The following is a 14,716-nucleotide window of genomic DNA, read 5'->3' as shown; positions in this document are numbered from 1 at the left end:
CGATTCTATTACCCGTCCAAAGCAAAAAACAGTTGTTAACATTGTAAAAGGCGTTTCGTTTTTCCGTTTGTTCGACTATTCAGAGACGTTATTTTAAAATGATCCTTACAACCGCCTGAAAATGGCTTGAAAATTGCATCTTTAAAACGGCATAGAAAAATACTATGAAATACCATTTTTTGCAAACTTTGCAAATAGTCATCCATATTGTACGAGCCAAAGCTGTACATTTTGCTCACTCAGGCTATCTTAGAATTATAAGCGTGATGATCCCTATGTACGTGCCAAGGTTCGTACATTCTTGCTCGTTTACAAGCTTGACAAATTCCTATGTTTGTACGTGCCATGGATGTACATTTCGATCACTTATAAGCGTGACGATTTCCCAAATCGTCGGAGTTACACCCCGAGAGCATAGCCAGACGTAGGCACTCTCTTTGACTGTTAAATTGTATTCATTCGGTATATAGCAATTAGCACGTCATTATTTCGCTCATATTCTATTGTAACACGCGAGTGGTAAATATAGAGTAAATCAATAAATCTCTATTATTTGAAGCATCCCGTTGACCCAGGAACCGTACATTTTGGTCCTTCGAGCTATCCGGGAATAGCGGGTCTTTCGCGTTCAGTTGATCGCGTTCGCGTTTTACTCCGTTTTCCTGAAGATCGGCGCCGTGGAAAAAACATCCCACTGCTGGTTCGTTGGGTCATCAAGCAAATCAAATACCATCATCCGCATCAATAGAAAAGAGGAGAGCAACGTTTTCAAGGATCCAGACTAGTCCAAATATATCGGCGTCCTTTCAACCTAGAACAAGGCGACGGACGTCAATCTTCAACGGAGAGAGGTAAACTGCAGTAAGCCCTCTCCCAACTTTTTCAAGAATCCAGACGGATCAATATATATCGGCGTCCTTTCAACCGAGAACAAGGCGACGGACGTCAAGCGCAACATAGAGAGGCAAGCGACAGCGGTCGGTACAGTAAGTCCTTTCCAATTGTTTGAGCGCATAAAATTTGATAAATATTAGATTTATAGCATAATAACTGCAATCCCTTTCGAATAGGGGCACGTTATACAGCACTTTTAAACAACATTTATTGTTGACTGGGGCATCTTATTGGATACAATAAATCATTATGGATAAATTATACCAAGACCAACTAAGAGTATGGGGGGATATTCAGAAATTAACAAATAACTACAAAAAGGACGGAGCAGATAGAAAAAGAAATCCCGACTACTTTCAAAGTCGACTGTTGCATTTGGAGGAATTATGGAACAAATTTCAATGCAACCATGACCGTATGCTTATAGAATATAGCCAGGATCATAAGTACTTTCAGGAAATGGAATATGAACAAAGCCAGGGATCATACCACTCAATAAAGGAAACATTGAGTCAGGCCTACCAGGACATTTTACTAAGAATGGAAAAGCCTAAGGCCAGCACTAGCGTTAGCGAGTTCGAGGAGCAAGGAACGTCTGAAAGACAAGAATCGGCCCAGCAACAACAAGGGTTTGGTATTAATACTATCAAGCAGAAGGGGTATTCCCAAAGGATTAAGGATCTGCTCTGCAAGCAGGAGGCATTTTTTAGGTCCTCCGATCACCGTTCAATTGAATGTGATATAGACGCCATTACGGAAAAATGGGAACTCGTGGCAGAATTAGAAGAAATGAGGTCGCGTTGGGACGCGATTTATAATAATCACATAGAAATAGACGCCGAGCTCGCGGGAACTTTCCCCGAATATCAAGAAAAATATTACGAACAGGGAGCCATATATAGGCGCAAAAGGAAGGAGATAAATAACAAATTGCACTCTATCACTCCAAATGAAAAATTAACTCCCCGTATAGAAATACCTATATTTAACGGCAGTTTTGAAAAATGGGTATCATTCCGGGACTTATTTGAACAAGTTATCCACAAAAATTCAACCCTCTCTAACGCAGAAAAAATGCAATATTTAAAATCAAAATTAAGAGAGGAACCAGAGAGGCTTATAAATCAATTGCAAGTTAGCAACGAGAATTATGACGCATGTTGGAAAATTATCACAAATAGATATGACAACAAAAAACATATTTTAACATCGTATCTAAATAGTTTTATGCAGCTTCCAAAGATTGAAAAGGACAACCTGGGGCAAATTAAAAGACTTCACGATGTCACTTTGGAATGCTTGAATGGGCTCAAAAATTTGGGGATTTGTGTAGAGCATTGGGATACCATTATAGTTCATATTCTGTCTCAAAAACTAGATTACGACACCTATCAAGCATATATTGCATCACTAAAGCATCCAAAAGAGTTACCAGTGCTTAAAGATTTAATTGATTTCCTGGAAAAAACATTTACTGCCTTGGAAACAACAAGCAACAAACCTCAGCAGAGTCTTGTTACAAAACATCAATATCGGTCTAATAATAAGCCGATCAACAATAAATTCGTGTCATCGCAAGTGAGTAATCGAGGCCTTGACAATATTGTTAAAAACACGTACTGTAAAATATGCAAAACAGCTAATCATGTCACGTTTAATTGTAAATCTTTTATAGCTATGAATCATAGAGAAAGGCTTGATACAGTTTTAGCATTACAGATATGTACTAATTGTTTATGTGACCACGATGTCAAGGATTGTGTTTCACAAATCAGATGCAGAGTTTGTTATCAGAAGCATAATACAAGGTTACATAATGCATTAAATAGTTCGAATTCACCTAATCGCCCGTCTACAAACAGGCTTCAATATCAAAATAGTAATTATACGAGGGAGCATTCAAAAAGGGTACATACGGCATCTAAGGATTTTTCAGAAGTCCTCTTAGCTACCGCAAAAATTAAAGTGTTAGAGGTTAATGGAAAGCCTTACCTCATGCGCGCACTTATTGACCAGGGGTCTCAAATATCAATAATTAGCGAAAAGGCAGCACAGTTGTTGAAACTAAAGAGGGAAGGCTGCAATGGTGTTATCTCAGGAGTGGGGGAAAACACACAACGAATCAAGGGTCAGGTTACACTGACCTGTACTTCTATCCATACTAACTATACATTAAAAACAAGAGTTTTTATCATGAATAATTTAGTACACAAATTGCCAAATAACTCCTTTAATATGCCGTCATGGCCATATATCAAAGACATCGAATTGGCAGATCCCGAATTTAACAGAAGTAGTCAAGTAGACATATTATTTGGGGCCGATGTCTACGCCCAAATTATGATGAGTGGAATATTAAGAGGGGAAAATCTTTCACAACCAATAGCACAACAGACACGATTTGGATGGATCTTATGTGGAAAACTTAAGTCATATCAATGCAACATAATACTAAATAACACTGAAGATTTACAGAAATTTTGGGAAATAGAAGACATTGAAGAGTCCCCATCCGTCGTGTCCTCTGAAGACCAATATTGTCTTGAGTTGTATAAGAAAACAACACTGCGCCAAGCAAATGGAAAGTACAAGGTTCGACTTCCGCTAAAAGATAATTTTAAGGAAAGTTTAGGTCTGTCCAAACCAATGGCGGTAGCACAATTTCACAGCCTGGAACGGAAATTAGCGAAACAGCCAAAAACTGCAAGGCAATATAAGGATTTTATAAATGAGTATAAAGACTTAGGGCACATGTCTTTCATAGAAAACAAGGGTCCGGAGATTGGGTATTACTTACCTCATCATTGTGTTACCCGGGAACATTCGGAAACTACAAAGCTGCGTGTTGTATTCAATGGATCAGCAAAGACATCAACGGGACTTAGTTTAAACGACGTAATGTATACAGGTCCCAACCTACAACAAGACTTACAATCCCTTATATTAAAGTGGAGAAGATTCCGATATGTATACACCGCAGACGTGGAGAAAATGTTTAGAAATATTGACATTTTTGAGTGCGATCGGAAAATGCAAAGAATTATTTGGCGAAATTCACAAGGTCGACCGTTACAGGAATATGAATTGACAACCGTAACGTATGGCACAAAAGCGGCGCCCTTTTTAGCCATGATGACTTTAAAACAGCTAGCTATGGATGAAAGACCTCGGTTTCCACGGGCAGCGGAAATCACATTTTATACAGATGACTTAATATATGGGGCCCATTCTATAGAAGAAGGATGCAGCATGGTAACGGAGTTACAGGATTTGTTGCAGTCAGGGGGTTTTACTTTAAGAAAATGGGCTTCCAATGAACCAAGAATACTGAAAGAGATTTCGGAAAAAATTAACCGAGATCAAAACCAGCAAATATTTACGTTTAAAGGAGATCTTATTTCAAAAACATTAGGGGTATACTGGAACCCGAAAGAAGACTGCTTTATGTTTCAATCGTCATTTGATTTCTCGAATAAGACGACCAAAAGAGCGCTTCTATCAGATATATCGAAGCTGTTTGACCCACTGGGTTGGTTAGCTCCTGCAATTACAGCTATGAAAATAATTTTTCAAGAAGTATGGAAGCAAAACATTAAGTGGGATGATCAAATCCCTACTTCTATTTTGAAAAAATGGAAGCAATTTAAAGAAGAAATAGAACTAAGTATTTCTAAAATAAGGATCCCGAGGTGGTTGCAAACTAGTCCGGACAGCACATTAGAGCTACATGGATTTTGTGATGCATCAAATAAAGCATATGCCGCAGTTATTTACTGTCGAATAAACAACAAGGTTTCATTGGTGGCAGCCAAAACAAAATTGGTACCCGTTAAAGGAAAAATCTCTATTCCGAGAGGTGAATTATGTGGAGCGGTTTTATTAACAAAGCTGTTTAATAAAGTTAAAGCATGTTTAGGGTATAATAAAATTAAATGTTACGGTTGGACGGATTCCATGGTAACCTTGGGGTGGATACAGGGACAGCCTGAGAAATGGAAGCCATTTGTAAGCAACAGAGTCAAGCAAATTGTTCAAGATATGCCGTCAAACACGTGGCGCTATGTTAAATCAGAGGAAAACCCCGCAGACTGCGCCAGTCGTGGTATTTCCGTCAAACAACTTGAAATGCACTCTTTATGGTGGAATGGTCCATCATGGCTTCCTTTATATAGGAATGACAAGGAAACTCAGTCATATTTTACGAAGGAAGAAGAAAAAAATCAATATTTAGTTAATATAGTACAAGGTACAGATAACACAGTAAAGGGAATAATACAAAACTGCAGTAGTTTCTCACGGGCAATCAGGATAGTTGCTTGGATATTACGGCTTTTACCAAGAAATAAGGATAAAAGGGAACGATACCTTACATTAGCTGAAGTCAAGGAAGCGAAACGGAAGATAATTCGCAACGTACAAGAAGACGACTTCTTCTATGAGATAGAAAAGTTGAGAAGAAAGGAGAGCATTAATAAAAGTACACTAATTGCATTGAATCCATATCTTGGACAGGATGGCCTTCTTCGTGTGGGGGGAAGGTTGCGAAATGCCTTCATTAGTAAAGACATGCAACATCCCATTATAATTTCACATACTGGTAGGCTGACTGACTTAATAATAGACCAAGCGCATAAGCTTACCTTTCATGGCGGCCCTCGCCTAACATTATCACTTATCAGACAGAAGTACTGGATTGTGGGCGGTAATAGAGCAGTAAAGAGGCAATTGAGATTATGTGTAACATGTGTTAAAAACAACCCTCGGATGCAATATCAAATAATGGGCGACTTGCCCGAAGCTCGGTGTAATCCGGCGCGACCCTTTAAGCATACTGGAGTTGACTTCACGGGATATATCCTAATAAAAAGTAGCAAAGGACGAGGAATCAAGTGCACAAAAGGTTACATAGCCGTATTTATATGCATGGCTACAAAGGCAGTGCATTTAGAAGTAGTATCTGATTTAACCACCTCGGCCTTTCTAGCAGCATTGAAAAGAATGGCGGCCCGAAGAGGGACTCCGGAACATATTTATAGTGATAATGGCACAAATTTTATTGGTGCCAATCGTGTACTTGACTCCGGGTATGACGAATTAAAACGAGTATTCGCAGAAGAACAATTTGCCACCACAATTACGGATATGGAAATAAACTGGCATTTCAATGCACCTGCATGGCCCTCTGCTGGCGGATTATGGGAAGCAGCTGTTAAAAGCTTAAAGGCTCATACAAAGAAGGTAATCGGGGATCAAAAATTCACATATGAAGAACTTTCGACACTCGTAGCGCAGTTAGAAACCTGTTTAAATACTAGGCCTCTATGTCCAATTTCAGAAGATCCGGAGGATATTAATTTTCTAACACCAGCTCATTTCTTAACTGGGGGCCCTACACTTTCATTATTGCCCACCGAAAATGACTTAAGAACGAGATGGTACTTAGTGGAGAAAACTTTCCAAGACATATGGAAGAGGTGGCAATCGGAATACTTGCCTACATTGACATCTCGAAGTAAATGGCAAAAACCACGAGAAAACTTAAAATTACAAGACTTGGTCGCTATTCACGACGCGAATATTCCTCCCGGAAAATGGGCTATGGGCAGAGTTGTAGAATTACATCCAGGCACTGATAATATCGTCAGAGTAGTTTCGCTAAAGACAAAGAACGGAGTAATCAAACGGCCAATTGTCAAATTAAGTCCCTTGCCAGTGCAGAACAGCAGTAAAGAAGCAGCCGAAAACGAATCAAACATATCTGCAAAACCACGGCCCATACTACGAAAGGGTCTCGGTAACGTTTTAGCGATAATGCTTTCGTTTATATTTTTTTTAACATACGTATCAGCTACGCATCCGGAAAATTATAATATAAGTACATTCAACAATAATAAGGGGTTATACTTAGACAAAATAAGTAATATGCAATTAATTCAGGAAAAATGGAGAATCGTTGTCTACTATGACATGAAACCCTATTGGGAAGGTGAAAAGGCATTCGAACAATATTATAAAACTTTACAAGGCATGTGTTCTGCCCTCGATGAAAAAACACATTGCGAAATTACTATGAATCAATTACGTCATAGCTTCGAGGAACTCAAATACTACGATCAGGTGTTGCTTACGCAGCACCCGGGCACGCGCTCGAAGCGGCGTCGGCGCGGCCTTATCAACGGTGTCGGATACGCGGCACACTCCTTATTCGGAGTATTGGACGAATCATTCGCTGAACAATATCAAAAGGATATCTCTTTAGTTAAAGAGAATGAGCAGCATTTGGCAAACCTGTGGAAAAATCAGACATCAGTTCTGGAAGCGGAGTACAATCTCATGAAGCGGTCAGAGGAAGAAAATTATAATTTACGAAAATTAATAAATCGACACGCAAATGAAGTTAAGAAGGCAATTACTACTCAAGTCACTGAAATCAATAGACTAGAGCGCATTACTCAGTTTACTCTTGACAGCATTTCAGCAACAAACGTACTTGCTAATTTAAGGAATATGCAGGAGTATCTGATTGACACCATCACCGATATTTACCATGGTCGATTTAATTTTCACCTTATTTCGTCGGAACAATTACGCAGGGAATTAAATATAATATCCAATCATATTTCAACAGATCTTTCTTTGCCAATTAATAATAGTCAAAAACAATTTGGCAATATATATAAATTTTTAAGAGTTAAGGCAAGGATGCTTTATGAGCAATTAATATTGGAAATCTCGGTTCCGCTTGTCAGCCGAGATGATTTTGAAATCTATAATGTGATTTCTGTTCCTTATAAGAGTGACGCACTTACGATGGTCAAAATTGTCCCTATTTCAGATCTCGTCGCAATAAACAAAGAAAAAAATTCATACATACAGATGTCAGAAAATGAATTGCTATCAAGTTGTGATTATTATTCCGATATTTATTATTGTAACCTACCTAAACTGTTTTATAATATGAAACCAGAAGATAGCTTATGTAAGACAGGAATGAAAAAGCAATGTCAGGTTGAGAAAATGCCATGCGATAACGAGTGGATTGACCTGAATAAAAAGAATACATATTTATACTTTTGTTGTGATCGGTGTCCATTACATATTATGTGTGGCGATCAAATTTCTGCAGAACAATTAAATACGACTGGATTAATAAGCATAGGTCATGGTTGCATGTTACGCAACAAGAAAGGTGTCATTTATGCTCATAACGAGTATCAGAATGTGCTCAAGACTGGACCAATGGTTTATTCGCCTTATATGGATTCAATTAATAATATGATAAATGTGTCCTTATCCTCGGATGTTATTGAAAATTCAAAAAACAACTACACAATTAATAGTCTTGATAAAATAGGCACGGATCTGGAAGATATGCGAAAGGAGGCTCCCATAATTAGTAGTGTGACATTTCACGACGTACATCAGTATATTGCCTTATACTCTATTTTGGGCATCTTCGTCGTGGTAGGAGCGATTCTATTGTTGCGGAGGTTTCGTCGAGCAGGTACGGTAGCACCTGTCCAGCAGATACCATCTGGCCAAGCAACAATTCCAATACAGAAAACAATTGATGGGCAGCAGGAGACGTCGATAGCGGCATTGGCAGCAGCAGTGGCAGCCAGTCTCGCAATGGGCTCTACAGAACCCACCCGGGACCGGACTCCGATAGGTCTTAGTGTTAGTGATAGTGCCGTGGATTGGTGTAGGAAGTGTTAGCATAAGTTTAGAGACTTTAAGTACCTCCTAGAGACTATTAAGCACGTAATGGATTCATCTTGTAAAGCACTACATATTCATCTTGCACTTTTTGCCTGGGGGAGTATGTACGAGCCAAAGCTGTACATTTTGCTCACTCAGGCTATCTTAGAATTATAAGCGTGATGATCCCTATGTACGTGCCAAGGTTCGTACATTCTTGCTCGTTTACAAGCTTGACAAATTCCTATGTTTGTACGTGCCATGGATGTACATTTCGATCACTTATAAGCGTGACGATTTCCCAAATCGTCGGAGTTACACCCCGAGAGCATAGCCAGACGTAGGCACTCTCTTTGACTGTTAAATTGTATTCATTCGGTATATAGCAATTAGCACGTCATTATTTCGCTCATATTCTATTGTAACACGCGAGTGGTAAATATAGAGTAAATCAATAAATCTCTATTATTTGAAGCATCCCGTTGACCCAGGAACAGTACACATATAGTGATTCAGCTCTATTGTTTGCGCCGCTTCCGGATATTTATGTATGAAGGCCTTTGCATTCTTGTTTTTTATATAAATCGCGGTGCAAGGCGACGACGCAGCTCCAAATATCACCGATGACATTCTATATTCCTTCACTGGCGCTTCCTTGTCTTTCCGCCATAGGAACCTGAGACTGTCTCTATCTTCTGCAGATATTTTCACCTGCAGAAACATTTCTTTTATATCGGCCGCTACCGCTACGGGACCTTGACGGAAGCAAAGTAGCACTCCAAATATTGACTGCAGTAAGTCCGGACCGGACAGCAGAACGTCATTGAGGCTGACTCCATTGTATTTAGCCGCGGCGTCGAAGACAATTCTCAGCTTCTTTTTAAGGGGGTGAACCACTGGAAAGTGAGGCAGGTACCACTTTTTGTTGGATGTGCAGTCGGCTGGTGCTTCTTCAGCATAGTTACTTTTCAAAAGATTCTCTTTCTGCGCGCTATATTAATTTTTTAATTTAGCGTCCTTACGCAGTTTTTTTTCTATTCCTTGAAATCTGTTGAAAGCTGCTGCGTAATTGTTTGGAAGTTGTGTGTCGTCCATTTTCCACAATAGTCCGACCTCGTATTTGCCATCTTCCAATTGTCGACTGGTTCTTTCTAATATTTCAAGCGCTCGCTGTTCTATATCCGTTGAAGGCTTCTTCGGCTGAACCCCCAAGGACTCAATATTAAAATGTTCCCTCACCAGCTGATCTATTTTATCTTCGACGACGCTTGCGTGTGCACATGTGTTCACATAATTGATTGGTGACACGCCGCTGCTGTCGGAACCGTGAAGAACCCATCCTAACTTTGTTCGTGACGCCACCGGCTGCCCTGGCTTCCCACGTCGTATTCGTAACGAGACAATGTCAACAAGTTTGCGCGTTTTCCGCGAAAAAAATACCCTTTGTCGCTACTCCTCTTTTCGAAAACACTCTTCTTGAAGCCACAGCCAGCATCGGAATACTTAGCGTTGACATATCGAACGACGTTCAGTTTCGCGGTCATTTGGAGGGAAAGGCTAAATTAGCCTCCAAAAAGCTTGGTGTGCTCAGCAAGGCGATACTTCACTCCAGGCCAACGCTTGCAACTCTATAAAGCGCAAATACGGCCCCACATGGAATACTGTTCTCACCTCTGGGCGGGGGCTCCCCAGTACCAGCTCCTTCCACTTGACCGTATCCAACGAAGAGCGGTTCGAATCGTCGATGACCAATCCCTCTCCGAGCGGCTCGATCCTTTGGCGTTGCGTAGAGATGTGGGGTAACTCTGCACCTTCTACCGCATTTACTATGGAGAGTGTTCAGAGGAGTTGTTCGGATTAATACCTGCAGCTGAGTTTCAGCATCAGACGTCGAGGCAAAATACAAAATTCCACCCGTATCACCTCGACGTCCGACGTTCCACGACTGAGCGTTTTTCAAGGCAATTTTTGCCGTGCACCACCGCTATGTGGAACCAGCTGCCCACCGAAGTATTTCCGAACCAATTCGAGTTAGGGTCCTTCAAGAAAAGAGCGTACAAATTCTTAAAAGGCCGGCAACGCACTCGCGTGCCCTCTGGCATTGAGAGTGTCCATGGGCGGCGGTATCACTTAACATCAGGTGAGCCTCCTGCCCGTTTGCCCCCTATTTGATAAAAAAAAAATAACCGCGATAAGCAATATCGCGAAGACATGACCGGATAAACTCCATCGTATGGTCTACATACTTAGATGTGAACGCCAGTTAAATGAATCTTTTTGGGTTTTAATTTAAACACTCACCTCAAGGTTACAATTAAGAAACACAGAGCGGATGCGGCATTTAATTACGAATTACGATTTATTACTGTATATCATAGGCAAACAATCTTAATACAATTCGACTTGTTCTTAGAGGTTATGGTGAAACTGGCGTATTACGCTCATTGCCAGGCTATGAAATATTTTCATTGATAATTAATTTAGATAGTGAAGATCTTATACATTTATATGAGGAAGAGGTAAAACCGCATTTACACAGATTTTATAAACCAAACAAAATGTGCTAATTGAATATCGATCTTTAATTAACTACTTTACTGAGACACATACACACAATTGCACCAACCATGTTTAATAATATTCAATTAATTAATTAGGTATGAAGAGCATATAACAAAGAAAAACAATTAAACATTGTTCCTTAAAATATAATATATTTTTTTCTGATTGTTATCACTTATTTATACCTCTACATCAATACATAGATCTGCAAAAGTTGTGGAACGCGGTCAAGGTGATACGGATAGTATGTTGTATTCTGCCTACTTGAGCCGAAAATTTATTCAAGTACTTATAGGACCCCAGACTATTTTCATATTCGATTTAAACCAAACGTGGAGTGTCCATCCTTTATTTTAATATTAAATAACTACACCTCTTCTCGTCTCTTGGTGCAGACATCCCGTACATATATAAAGTACGGGATGTATGCTACTACGTATCCGTAGTATTGTTAGTAGTTCTTCCTTTTTCATATATTTAGTTATCTAGTGCAGCTTGGTAATACATATACATACACTATACAGATACTCCTAACATTTATTACATATAAATAGAAATGCACCTGTTTCAATAATAATTCCATCTTATATATAGGTCAGTCTGCATGATGCTGTCACAACAACAAGCGTTCCGATATAAATAGGTTATATGATAAGAAAATAATTTATCAATAAAATGATTTCTAAAGGTCAGTCACGCGTTTTCCTTTTTCGGATCATGTCGAGTAGTGATCTGGAGTAGCGGTTTGAATTTCGAATTATGTCAATTAGTGCTTTGATGTATTTTTGGAATTTAAAATTTATTATAACTATCGAATCATCTCCGATTGTGCTTTGGTGTAATTTTCGAATTTCGAATGATATTAAAAAGTACTTTGCTGTGTGAATTTGAATTTACATTCACATTAGTGCTTTGGTGTTTTTTTTTAATTTGGAATGAATGCTACTTGTTATCTAAAATCTACTCGATCCACGTTTCGTTCCGCAACCTAACTTGCTCACGGCTGACCGAAACAAAAAAAAAGTTTGTAAAGCAGCACTGCAGCAGCGATATCTCTAACCGTTCCGGAGATAGCTTTCTCAAAACCCTGGCTAATTAATGACTACCTTATCAGCTACTTTATATAAATTACAGAATTACAACGATCTTATCAATCAATGTTAATTTTAATTATTAACAGTTATTATTTTTTAAATTTAATTATTACACAAGCTTGTGACTGTTTATATTTAACGCGTATCGAATCATCTCTAGTAGCTACCTAACATATGTCATAGATTGTGCGATGCTGGATTAATCACGATGATTTGTTACCGTAACTACGCATAGTGCCGGATTAGCCATATAACAAGAGTAGCAAATGCTACGGGCTCGCGAATGTGGGGGCCCCGCCCTCCAACGTGCTAATTTAACTTTATCGTAATAAAAAAATATTACATATGAGCGTAATATATCTTGCTTCACTTCCACTTAAAAATCTAAAACTCGATTTCGTCACGTCAAATCGTTGAAGATAAGTTGGTATTTTACAAACTTTCTGTCGTGATGTTATAATGTTTAATTATAATCGATGTCTTTAGACCAGCATCTACCTTTCAAGTGGCAAGTTTTTTTTATAAGAACTTCTTTATCATCTCACTTTGTTGAGAGCATGATTTGCTCTATATTCAACAAAAATATTTATTCGTAACGGTTTTGTTTTATTCAATATCCTAAACTTGTGAAACTAAAGCAAACCAAGGGCCTCTTAATAGAATTTGCTGCAGGCCCCGCGCTAGCTTAATCCGGCACTGGACCCAGACCTAAAAAGGTTGTAGCGTCACTGATTTATTCATTTTATACCACTGATTGTTGCATTTTTCATGTTTGTACATGAGTGAAGTATTTAGTAATTGTATGTAGTAATTAAGTAGCCTCATAAATTTTAAATAAGCGATTAATATTCCGTCAAACTCATTGTTACCATAAACAATATCTATTTGGTATTTATTTATAAGAGCGCTTGTGGTTTTAATTAGTATTTCCATTACAGGAACTTTATAGATGATACCAATGTATACCAAATGCGTATCAATCCATAAATATTCGCATTTATTGTAAGTGTACATCTAAATCTTTTACTTAGCTTCCTACTTCAAGGAAAGGAGTTTTTCGTTTACGAAAAATATAGCTAGCAAGGCTACAATCAAGAACCAATAAAAAATTGGTTTCTTGCGAAATGTATTTCACAAAAGTGTGCTCGTGGTGTTGTGAGACACTGTTTGTTTTCAAAAATTGCGTGAGTGAGTCTTGGGTGTTCTTGCAGTTGTCGCCGAGGTCCCCATTCTAATATATCCCATATATATATTCTATTTTCGTTAAATTGTTTATTTCATTTTCGAGTTTTTTCTTCAATCTGCGACGCGCGCACCATTGATCCAAAACGGGCAGTCTTGCCATATAAGGATGGGAGTTTGAAAATATTGTAAATACCGGATTGTAGCACATCCTTTGCAAATAAATGATTTAATCTAGATAATATTATATTAAGTAGATCCCCCCTGGCCATGGCGCACAATTCTTTTAAATGCATCGTAGTGCATCACGTGGCCACAGGCACAAACACAACACAATTTCACATAGGTATTGTATAAATATTTGACGCTTATTAACTGGTTTTTTTTTCTGACAACGGTGGTATTTAGTAGTCTTGCAATTTCATATAATATGGCCATTGCCTACTTATCACTTAAAACGGTTCTGCATACATATTTGAATATAAAGTGAAATTGGTGTAAGTACTCTTTCTTAAAAGATTAGGTATATAATAATTCGAAGCCATTAATAACAAAAATATATAATAACGATAACAATGATAGTAATAATTATATTACAATTAATGAAATTCTTCTTCTTTCTCTCTTTCTTCTTAATTAATCAAATAATTGTATTATTTGTATTCATGTCTATGATAATAAAAGCCTTTTGTTAAACTTTATCTAATTTAACTTTATTTAACCAATTTCTGTAAAGCTGCAGAACAATTTTCGAAAAAGAAGTTCCATTACGCGTGTACTAGTGTACACACGTAACGGAATAATGTGACGCGTAACTAAAAACAAAAGAAGTTTCACTTGAGTAAAATTTGGTTTTAATGATTACTTTAATAATTAATTTAATAAATTTTACAGATTTGCTGAGCAAATGGTTGTAGCTGCACTTATTATGTGTTGTATGAGTCTTAGTTTGTTGTATGCTACCACAGTGAGTCATTTCAGGAGATACATTTGAATTTTAATAAAAATACTATTATGTGAGATTAGAAGTATGGCAAGCCATAAAAGTCGTGCATTCATAATTCTGTCTTGTGAAGTACTTACGTCACTTTTCATTCAATATATTGCGTTACTGAGTATTTGTTTTTCAGGTAAAATAAATGAATTGAATTGTAACAAACAAGTGAACATTTTAGTTTCAATTCATAACATTGAAACGCTGAAATGTGCGTGCTCTGTTATTACGTGTTTTTTTTTTAAATTCTGATTTAAGTTTAAATAGATCTTGTTTCCTAAGGATTAAGAAT

At 38.1% G+C, this 14,716-nt stretch overlaps 1 protein-coding gene across 2 annotated transcripts; it reads left to right on the top strand.

Annotated features, from left to right (window-relative positions):
- The first annotated feature begins 4,103 nt into the window (after window positions 1-4,103).
- LOC123718312 lies at window positions 4,104-8,802 on the top strand. Of its 2 annotated transcripts, none has more exons than XM_045674737.1 (2): window positions 4,104-6,132; window positions 6,230-8,802. In XM_045674737.1, exons 1-2 carry the CDS (start codon window positions 4,144-4,146, stop codon window positions 6,254-6,256), a joined length of 2,016 nt encoding a protein of 671 aa, XP_045530693.1. In that variant the 5' UTR covers window positions 4,104-4,143; the 3' UTR covers window positions 6,257-8,802. The 2 variants fall into 2 exon arrangements, with proteins under 2 accessions (XP_045530693.1, XP_045530692.1); XM_045674736.1 differs by having other exon boundaries at window positions 6,230-8,799.
- The last annotated feature ends 5,914 nt before the right edge of the window (window positions 8,803-14,716 follow it).

Source organism: Pieris brassicae, chromosome W, assembly GCF_905147105.1.
Source record: "Pieris brassicae chromosome W, ilPieBrab1.1, whole genome shotgun sequence".
In the NCBI taxonomy this organism is placed as follows: domain Eukaryota; kingdom Metazoa; phylum Arthropoda; class Insecta; order Lepidoptera; family Pieridae; genus Pieris; species Pieris brassicae.
Note: the sequence above shows the minus strand (reverse complement) of the source record. Positions and strands in the feature narration are given on the sequence as shown.